Below are 10,438 nucleotides of genomic sequence, written 5' to 3' on the forward strand. Positions count from 1 at the left end.
CAGCTCTCGATGTTTTTCTTAAATAGAATCACACATAGTTTCATCGCCATAAAGAGAGATGGTAGGAATGGGTTTGAGAATTTAAAAAAGTGACAATAAAGTACAAATTCTGCTTTTCTGATGTATAAATAAAGTTGTAAAAAGAGGAATATCCATAAAAAATGATCCAAATTTACCAAGAAAATTCAATAATACAAGAGAGAATGCCTAATAAGTGTGACTTTTTCCTTTAAAATGTATGCACGCTCCTTGATTTCTTCAACTGCAACTAAAGAACTGAATCCTGTGTGTACACTGTTCACACTTGTACATATATAAACGTTTTTATTCAGTGCGTCGTGCAGTTTCCTGTCCCCAAATGACGCTGTGAAGTCGAGGCCAAACGAGCGTCCGTCTCCTGTCGTGATCTGCGTGAAAATCAAAAGCTCTAAACACACAATAATGCGACGTTAAATCTTTGTTCTGTGCTAATCAAACACAACGAGCACTCTTTCCTGACAGTGGAAAGCACAGCAAAGCTATTGCAGACATTTCAACAAGGTCCAGAGGACAGATGATAATCTGTCTCTGCTGCAGACATCCTGTCTTTATTAAGGCACACAAAAAAGACACTTGACTTCAAAACCTAACCTAACATAACATTACATTAAAACACTGGTTCATGGCAACAAGGCCAAAGAAACAACGTCATTTCTCCACAAATGTGACGGATAAAGTACCTGTGGTGACATACGTACCAGCTTCGGTGTGTCACAGTTTGGACAGACGGCCGTACACCGTGTACTCTGTCCACTTCAGGCTGCTCTGCAGATCAGAATCAGAACGGCGAGTCCGCAGAGTACATTTCACCCAAATCAGCAGCGTATATAATTAGCCCTATGCAATATCAAGCACTTTTTTTTTTTTTTGCACAGAGCCCTACACTTAGCCTACCTACCATTTAAGCATCTTCATTTATGTAGATATAAATAGAGCAGCTCTGTCTACTGGACACATTTTTTTGACCAACTGCTTTGACTGCTTCGCACACAGTGTCCATTACATCGTTCTATGCATCATATTTCCAGCCGGTGGAGGTATATAAGCTGGGCAGTGTGACCGAGGAGGTTCACTGCAGTGAGTAAATCCATTTGAACAAATCGTCTCTCTCTAGTCCTAGAGATCACCCCCAAAAAGGTGAGTGTGACTGGAGAGCCGCAGACCTTTAGACGAGTGTCTTGGGGCTTTAACTTCATGCAGTGGGACACAGATGGAGGAAAGGGCCAGATTCTGAACATCAGAGTTTAATTTCGGGATCCGACCGAGGAACTAAATGGGGGAAAAAAATGATCTCTTTGTCAACCGACAAGAGCTGCAAAGGATTTTTTGATCTTTTAGCCTTGGAGGAAAAAAAAAAATTGGACTACCTTTTCTGATCCTTTGGAATACTCAAATCAAAGAGGATCTGTGAAACTCAGTGTTCATGTAGCTTTGTAGTGTTTGGTTGTTATGCAAAGTTAAAAAGATTTGCTGCACGTGAAATGATGATCTGACGACTTGTCCTCTGCTCTCCTCCCTCAGGCAAAAATGGCAATGGTAAAACTTCTGGGTGAGGCTAACATCACTGCAGCCCTTGATGCTTGCAAAGGTAAACAAAACTACACAACTGCTGCTGTTTTCACTCAAGAGATCTTAGCTGTGTGTGTGTACAAGACCATCTGCTGAGAAAGACGAGGACTTTAGGTGTCTCCTCCACTCCAGAGGCTCTCTGGCTAAATGTGCTGCTGCAGGATGAAGGTGTTGATGCAGTGTCACCACATTAAGAGTGTAGTGTATCACAGCCGGTGAGAAGGTGTCTCCTCCTGCATCTTCACCGCAGCAAGGTCACAGACACAGAATGTGATTCAGAAGTCACTTAAGAGACTTAAGAGACAAACAAAGAGTGAGCTGTCCCTTTAGAAACATACATTTGAAAAGACAGGAAGACATTTCTCTTTGTGTATGTGTGTATGTGTGTGTGTGACATGCTCTCTGTCTCCTCTCAGCTGAAGGCTCCTTCACACACACAGCCTTCTTTTCCAAGATCGGCCTGTCTGGCAAGTCTGACAAAGACATCAGTGAGGCTTTCGGCATCATTGACCAGGACCAGAGTGGCTTCATTGAGGAGGAGGAGCTCAAGTAGGCATCCTTTATCTATTTCTCTCTCTCTTCACACTGGGATTAACTTCGTCCCTCACTGGGGATTCAGAATGATATCAGTGAATCTGAGTGTGCCGGGGACTGCCGGGCATCACTTCTCTCTCTGCTCTCTCTTCCCTTGTTCTAATATTTTATTTGTATATACGCATATATTGGATTTGAGAGTGAGGACTCAAACATGAGCTTTCATGATATGCAGACGACATGCTACTCTTACTTGAAGTCCAGCTACTTCCTCACCAGACTTCTTTGCGCTATTTAAAATCTTCTGTCTATTTTCCGGAGGCATAACTTCACTTGACCATTTTAGCTATCCTGGTATAGGTGTCACAAGAGAATTGAAACACCTATTTAATTGCTTTCGTTAACAAACTAAGGTTATCTAAGTGATAAAGCCAGAGTATTTAAGCTGCTTTTTGTCTATATTACTATGTTAGGCTCCGAGAGTGTGCAATATAGAGCGTCTTATACCCTCACCCAACTATATAAACACACCTGAGCCAAGAAAAAGTACTGGGGAGTTGAATACCAATGAAAAGATTGTAAGTAATGATGAAAGTTGAAACGCGATCTCAAAGCATGATGAACCTCGGGTACCTTTAGGGTGTTGCTCAGTCATCTTCTACTTTTATTTGGAGGTCAAACTCTTTAGTTAAACCTCACTCAAAGCACACAAATCAGTTTTTACAGACCCGTGTTTCTCATTCTAACTTATTTCACATTTAAAAAAGTGTTGTGTGGCATGTTGCTGCACTTCCACAGCAGACGATATTCATCGGCCTAAATCTTCTCTCTCCCTCGCTCTTCCTCTCCAGACTGTTCCTGCAGAACTTTTGCGCCAGTGCCAGAGTTCTGAACGATGCTGAGACCAAGGCTTTCCTCACAGCCGGTGACAGCGATGGTGATGGCAAGATCGGAATCGATGGTGAGTTGTTGTTTTTTTTGTGTCCCCTCATTCAACCGGAAAAAAACAGCATTCATCACCTTAAGTGAAAAAAAGTGCAGGTTTTTATTCTGCTTTGAGTTGATATTTCCAAATATTTGGCTGCTTTGTCCTGGTTCAGGGTACAAAGCAGACCCAGATGACCTTAGTGGTCTGGATGGTTCATCGTGAGCCACTGGGTTTAGAAAGTGTGTTTTCGGGCCTAAACCATTGATCCTTATTTACTATCAGTGATAGTTTAAAATCAGTTCCTTGGCAGAACTTACATGAGGGAGTGGCTGTTGATCTAACTCCTTGTCTCCTTGTCTCCTTGTCTCCTTGTCTCCTCGTCTCCTCGTCGTGCAGAGTTCACCGCCCTGATCAAGCACTGAATGAACTGACCAACATCTTACTTCACTACTCTAACGGAACAACAACATGAGCCAAGACGTACTCTTCTAATCTCTTCTTCCCACCTACTCTCTCTCTCTCTAAACTCTCCACACTACTTTTATACAATTGACGCTTCACCTCCCCCGATGAACATAGACACCCTGACTCTCCCCCCTTCTCCTCCCCCACCTCCCTCCCCTCCCTCCCCCCCCTCTCTCTCTCTCTGTCTGTGCTCACCCCTTGGCTGTCCACGATGAATGTACCAGACTAAGTGTATAGCATGGTTGACGTTGTGTCTCTCTCTCTCTCTTTTTTTTTTCTCTCTCTCTCTATATCTCTCTCTCTCACTCACTACTGTCATCGTTTTAATTATGTGAGATTTGCTTACTGTGAGATCGGTGATGATGCACTTTTATGGGAAACGGACGGATGATGAGAAAACAATAAAGGTTCTTTTTCAATAACACAAGTCTGGTGTTGGGTTTTTTCACAGAAAAGACATTTACGCTGTTTTTTGGGGTTTTTTAACAGTAAAGAAGCCAAATCTTTTTATCCAAGTGAAGTTGTCTAAATGATCATTTTTGAAAGATCTATGCATTATATCGGTCATTTCGTCTGAGTATAACTTGGATTATACAAGTAAACCAGTTCAGTTACTTTAGTTTTTAAAACCATGTGCACATGTGCACCAAATGAGCAAATCTTAAACTCCGAAATAAAACCAAATCATTTAAGATAATAATATTTAGATATCTGAAGATGTCTAGATTTCTTAAATATGTCAAATCATTGAGATAAGAATGACTAAAACTAGAATTAAAAACATTTATAGTGGTGGTTTTTAACAGTAAAGAAGCCAAATCTTGGGAAAATAAATCAGCTTTTAACCAAGTGAAGTTGTCTAAATCATCATTTTAAAGATCCATGTTCTGTAGTTTCATACTGAAATACTATACTAAAGACGTTGACCAGATTAATGACTTTGCTGTTTAAAAAGATTTATATAATATGTTAAATCATTGAGATAAAAACGACTATAACTAGAATTAGGGACCAGAATTTAAATATGAGAATAAAATCCATCATAAATATTGACTAAAAGTGGTGTTAACAGTTGGTTTGTGTTCATCCAGCTGTTCTCTGTCATCTACAGTGAAGGGTAACAGCCACAAGGTGGCGCCATACAGCTGTCATAGTCGAGGAAGGATGGACATCCTGTATGCTGCTTTTAGTGGATTTAATTCTCATTTCCTACAATTAAATCCTCTAAAATGATATTATTTCTACTTAGATCTTATAGGTGAATGTTAATAAAATGACATAAAATGTCAATTTTAATGGAAAATCATTTTTGCAGAGGTCTCTTTGAAATGTAGTTTTGTGTTTGTATTGAAATGAGAGCAGTGACGCTGGAGGATAATGACATTTATTCCCTTGGTTCTTGTTACAAAAATCGACCCTTAATGTCATTAGTGCTGACTGGATTCACCAGAGACGCACGCTGCTGCTGTGTCAGGTGGCTGTCCTGATTGGACGGTTGTCACGGCGACCGAGTGAAACTTCAACGTCGTCCTCACCTCACACACGCCGCCAGTATCTGCAACCGTTCCACGTGGAACGGCTGCACTTATAATGTGTGGAAATGTCTCTTAAGGCCATGGTTCTCAAACTGCGGTGCGTGAACCACCAGTGGTATGTGGGCTTCCTCTGGTGGTACTAGCCCCAGTTATGTTTATGTTCACCTCAGTCTTCAAGATTATTTATATGCAATACATGGTCCACGATACCAGGAATATCACCATACATAATATATTGCGAGACATCGTGAAATCTGTCTAACTGAAGAAAAACCAAAACGTTAAAAGTTAAAAGTGTACGATTGTTTATTCACAACATTGAGGACAAAGGTCAAAGGTCATAAAGTCTATGTATTGAACGTGGATGGAGCGTTTCTTAACGTAGCTTTTCTCCACAATTTTCGGCTAATTTCGACCATTTACCATGAAACAGGAAGTTCCCTGTAATTTCTTCATACATTTGCCGATCTGCTCTAAATTTTCTTGGTTTTCTAAACGAGTCGTTTGGTCCAGAAAATGTCAAAAATAACGACGTTCTATTGTTCACTTTTCAGGTTGTTGTTTTTTATGATTTCTTTGTGACTTGGAGCGAAGAAACCAAAAATATGAAGCTGGAAAAAACCAACAGCTTGTTTAATTATTTAAAAAACAACAATGAATGAACCACATTTTACTGCAGATATTCATGATCCCCCGAGAATGAATTTGCCATTCAAAAAGAATCTTAGGTGGCAGGAATATAAACAACAAACAAATCCTAATCCATATTTTGACCCACCTCTCTATATGACCTGCTGTTTGCTGTGGTAATCTGAAGTTAGGAGATTACTCAACAAAACCAAAGAGAAACAGAGAGAGAGAGAGGGTGGGTGATTAAATTTGAGCTGTCATGAGTTCTCACAAGCACCTGCAGGGGAGGAGGGAGTGCGAGGTGGAGCAGATGATTGGATATCATCCACCATACACATTTATTACAACACTGAGCACAGGAGACGAGGCAGCAGCAGCAGCAGCAGCAGCAGCAGCAGCAGTGGATTTACACAGTGTAGGTTAATTGGGCAGGTGAACAGGTGAACAGGTGAGACGCAACCTGAGAAGGAGGAGACAGACTGCAGGAAAACTCGATCCTCGCTCGTCTGTCAACGCGTCCAGACCTGAGCATAAAAGACTGAGCAGCTGAGTCTTATCGTCATCATCATCGTCGTCATCTTCACCTGCTGCTGCCGCTGCTCTGGACTTGAACTTGAACTGAGAGGAGACAACATCAGTGGTGAGTCCCACAGCTGCTCCCAGGTGTTGGACAGATGTTCTTCTCCCTGTGGAATCAGACATGAAGCCTTTATTCACTGTTGCATGGATTTAATTATGTTTTATACATGTTTAGCCTTATTTTTACCGCCAAAGTCGTCCATATTATCAACAACTAATTGAGCAGATTTAACCAGATTTAAAAATGTATTATTTGGCTTTTAGGTTTAGGGAACTAATTATCAAAATGTTCACTGTTTAAGTTTAAAAATATTACTTTAATTGTTCACAGTTATATCTTTACTTTAGTTTGAATGAACTTAATTCATTCCGGTGTAATATTTTTAATGTAAATGGAAATTTCTGTTGGTTTATTATTCTTAGTCTTTCTACTTTTGTTATTTTATACTTTGCTCTACAGTTTTTGTTCTAATTTATTCTTGTTTTGTTCTATTTCTATATTTTCGATTGTGTTGTATATCTATTCTCTGTCCTTTAACTGCTACAACGTATGAATTTCCCCAAATCTAATCTAATCTAATCTTTACATTTTTAGAATGTATATATAAAAAAAACTACCAGGCTTTCGGGAATTTATTTTTTATTTTATTGTTTTTGCTCAAACAATGTCTAAGTTTATTGAGTGAAAAGTATGTAAGAAATTATGCTTTTGTTTTACTTAGTTTTTTACACACTTTGTGTCCAAAAAAGATAGTAATAAAAGAAGTGCAAAGAAAAGTGAAATAAAATAAGATATGGTAAAATAAGCCAGGACTAGAAAAGAAAATATAGGAAAAGATAATATATGACTGTAAATATTGTATAACATACAATATTTACAGTCATATACAGTATGTGTATAATAGTGCAAACAGTGCATTGTGTAAACATTAAAATAACAGCCAAGTGTTGAGTGTATGAGCTGCAGCTTGGTTATAATAAAAAATAATGTCACTGTATAGGGGTTGTTGTTTCTCAATGAGGTGGATTATTTTAAATTTTAAAATAATCCACCCCCCCCATTCTCCTCTCCACGCTCAATTAACCGTGTAATCCGGTTAACTCACACAGTTAACCCTATTTAGCCAATTAAACTGCAAAGGCCATGTCATTAATCCATGCCACCGGGGGAAATCTGATCGTGACCACAAGGAATCAAGAATGAATCCTGACATAGTTAATTATTACTGTACAGAAACACGTTTACATGCATCTTTATTTTATTTTGTCCTGAAATAGCCAGTTTATTTACCAGTGAACGTGGACAAAAGAGAGAAAGAAAGTGTGTGTGTGTGTTAATAATAATTCTTTTTTGTATCCCCAGCAGCACCAACATGTCGCTCACCTCCATCCTCTCAGCTGAGGACATTGAAAATGCCATAAAGGAATGTCAAGGTACGACTGTGTTCACTGACCTCTGTGTAGCTCCTAAAATGTGGGACATAATCTCTTGGTGATGAAATCTGATTTTAAAAAGGATTGTTCTTAATCTTGTTGTTTTTTTATATATTGGAGGCATGTGTCTGGTGTCCTTAGAGGAGGATTTTTTTTGTTTTAGAAAATGAGTTGGGAAATCTCCTACCTGGACGTCAGCCACGGGAGAATTTAATCTCCATGAGTGAGTGGAGCCTCACACGTCAACTTAACTGTCTCCCTGTTAGATTTTGAAGGACCAATTAGATTGTTTTGTGATTGGTAGGTGATCACCCACGTGTGTAACATAAAATATCATATATCTGTCAAAACTCATCAAATTTTAATGAAATTTGGTATTTGTATGTAGAATCAGACACTCTACCAACATACTAAATTTCAACCCATTGTCACCTACCATCTCCATTATCCTAACCCTAATCCTGTAAATTTGTCCTACTTTTAGCAACTTCCTGTATTCAGTTTTTGACAAGTCAGTGTGATTTTAGGTGATTGTGATTGGTAGGTGATCACCCAAGTTTGTTCCCGTTACAATTTTGGTAAGAAACTACCCACTGATGACATCACAAAAAATTATACAATTTTCAAAACTCATCAGATTTAAATTAAATTTGGTGTTTGTATGTAGAATCAGACACTCTACCAACATACAAAATTTCACCCTGCCATCACTTACCATCTCCATAAACCGAATCATAATCCTGTAAATTTGTCCTTTGTTAAGTAACGTATGTGATCACCCAAGAATCTACCCACTGATAATCTCGGATTTGAACGAAATTTGGTGTGTGTATGTCTACTGTCGGACTAAATTTCATCCAGATTACAGATTTGGCCGCAATCTTAATGTGACATGGGTCAGTCCATTGAACAACTTCAATGAAAGGATCAGAATGATGACTAGGTGACAAAGTGTTTAACGCAGCATTCTTTTTACGGAACTGGGAACAGGGAGTGACATCATCGCCACATGGAGCCAAACATAGCTCAGACTAGCCGTTGCTAATAATGCTAGTCAATAGCAATGTTTATGGTTCTTAAGTGTACGACAGAAGTTCTATTAACAGATGTTCCTCAGAGTTCTTGAGTTGGAAATCGGTGTGAGGAACATGACCTCCATGATTGGAAATTTTGAGATCTCACTACAAAATGGAACGCATCATATGCCTTGGCGGAGGTGGGCGCTCTCTCTGACTTGTTTCATTCTGCGTTTCCAGCTCCAGACTCGTTCTGCCACAAGAAGTTCTTCCAGCTGTGTGGACTCTCCTCAAAGACGGCCCAGGAGATCAAAGATGTCTTCCAGATCCTTGACGTGGACAACAGTGGCTACATCGAGGAGTCTGAGCTCAAGTGTGTGAACGTGACCCACTTTTCACCAAGAAGCTTTTTGCAAGCCATATTTATTGTACTTAACCTAAAGGAATATTCCTTGTTTCTGCAAAATGGCATTGTGTGTGTGTGTGCGTGTGTGTGTGTGTGTGTGTGTGTGTGTAGGTACTTCCTGCAGCGGTTTGTCCCCGGGGCTCGGACACTGACCGAGGCAGAAACTAAGAAACTCGTCTCAGCAGCTGATGATAACAGTGATGGCAAAATTGGAGCAGAGGGTCAGTATCTGATTTCTCTTATTTCGCAGAAATAATATCCGCGGTTGGATTAAATCTCAGTAGCTTATTGCAGTTTAGGGAACTTTTAGTTCACTGAGGAAAATGATCTGTTGCCGTTGTCATTTATTTATTCAGTCGGACGTCTAAATTCAAACTGTGCAAATAAAGTTGTTTGTTTTGTCAAACATCTTCAAACTATTTGTTTTGGTATAGAAAGAACTTTAAATCCCAAAACCACTTTGTCTTCAACTAAATGCCAGGACTCTTTTTTTCTTGAAGTAAATGAATAAAAACTTAATTTGTGCAGGTTGTTTAAAACATATAGACATAAACCTTAGGTCAAAGTTTGGGAAAATCTTTTGGGGGGGACCCAAAAAATATCTTCTGCGACCCCTGTGTGGACCTCGACCCGGTCTTTGGGCGACACTGCTTTAAATGATATTGTGGTATTGAAAGTATTTTTTTGTTCTTTGATAATAGAAGTCATATTTGTGTGTCCCAGATTAACCCTTCATCCAGTCACCAGTGATTCTGATCTTAACTGTCCCACATAAACAGATGAAGGATTTCAAAGAGATTATATTAGTCTGTGTCTCTTTATTTTCCACTTTTCACTGTGCGTCTTCATTTTGGCTTCTTTTGTCCCCTTAGAATTCCAGGCTATGGTCCTGTCCTGAGTTTTTCCAGCGATTCCTGTCTCCAGGTCTTCAGTCGCTTCCTTGTCTCTGGAGTCCCTGATTCTGATTCCCTGGAGGCAATTTCTACTCAATTCTGTGTGTAAATTCAAAGACAACAGACTTTTAACCTGTTTTTTTCCAAAGTGTTGGTCTGTGTTTTCTTGTCTGTGCACTTCCCACCTCTGACAATGAATGAGATGAATAAACACATGGAAATATACGTGGTCTTTTTCTGCATATCTCTTTATTTGTGATGTAATATTTGAGTCATACCTGAAAATAGAGCTAATGTTTCTGTGGTACATGTAGTATTTTTACATGAAGTTGACATTTGTGTGACATGTGACATTTAGATTTTACTATGACATGAATTCTCGTACAAAATTCTAAATAAACAGCCCAAGT

General features: G+C 39.3%; 2 protein-coding genes across 3 annotated transcripts; both read left to right on the forward strand.

Annotated features, from left to right (window-relative positions):
• Window positions 1–1,069: 1,069 nt before the first annotated feature.
• Window positions 1,070–3,962, forward strand: LOC131448813 (parvalbumin beta-2-like). Its single transcript, XM_058621592.1, has 5 exons — window positions 1,070–1,176; window positions 1,561–1,627; window positions 2,025–2,157; window positions 2,994–3,103; window positions 3,467–3,962. Exons 2-5 carry the CDS (start codon window positions 1,567–1,569, stop codon window positions 3,490–3,492), a joined length of 330 nt encoding a protein of 109 aa, XP_058477575.1. The 5' UTR covers window positions 1,070–1,176; window positions 1,561–1,566; the 3' UTR covers window positions 3,493–3,962.
• A 2,103-nt stretch (window positions 3,963–6,065) lies between these two features.
• Window positions 6,066–10,253, forward strand: pvalb9 (parvalbumin 9). Of its 2 annotated transcripts, none has more exons than XM_058621232.1 (5): window positions 6,066–6,340; window positions 7,643–7,713; window positions 8,970–9,102; window positions 9,247–9,356; window positions 10,008–10,253. In XM_058621232.1, the coding sequence occupies exons 2-5, from the start codon at window positions 7,653–7,655 to the stop codon at window positions 10,031–10,033; spliced, it is 330 nt and encodes a 109-aa protein (XP_058477215.1). In that variant the 5' UTR covers window positions 6,066–6,340; window positions 7,643–7,652; the 3' UTR covers window positions 10,034–10,253. The 2 variants fall into 2 exon arrangements, with proteins under 2 accessions (XP_058477215.1, XP_058477216.1); XM_058621233.1 differs by having other exon boundaries at window positions 7,646–7,713.
• Window positions 10,254–10,438: the final 185 nt, after the last annotated feature.

This window comes from Solea solea, chromosome 21 (genome assembly GCF_958295425.1).
Source record: "Solea solea chromosome 21, fSolSol10.1, whole genome shotgun sequence".
NCBI classification, from domain to species: domain Eukaryota; kingdom Metazoa; phylum Chordata; class Actinopteri; order Pleuronectiformes; family Soleidae; genus Solea; species Solea solea.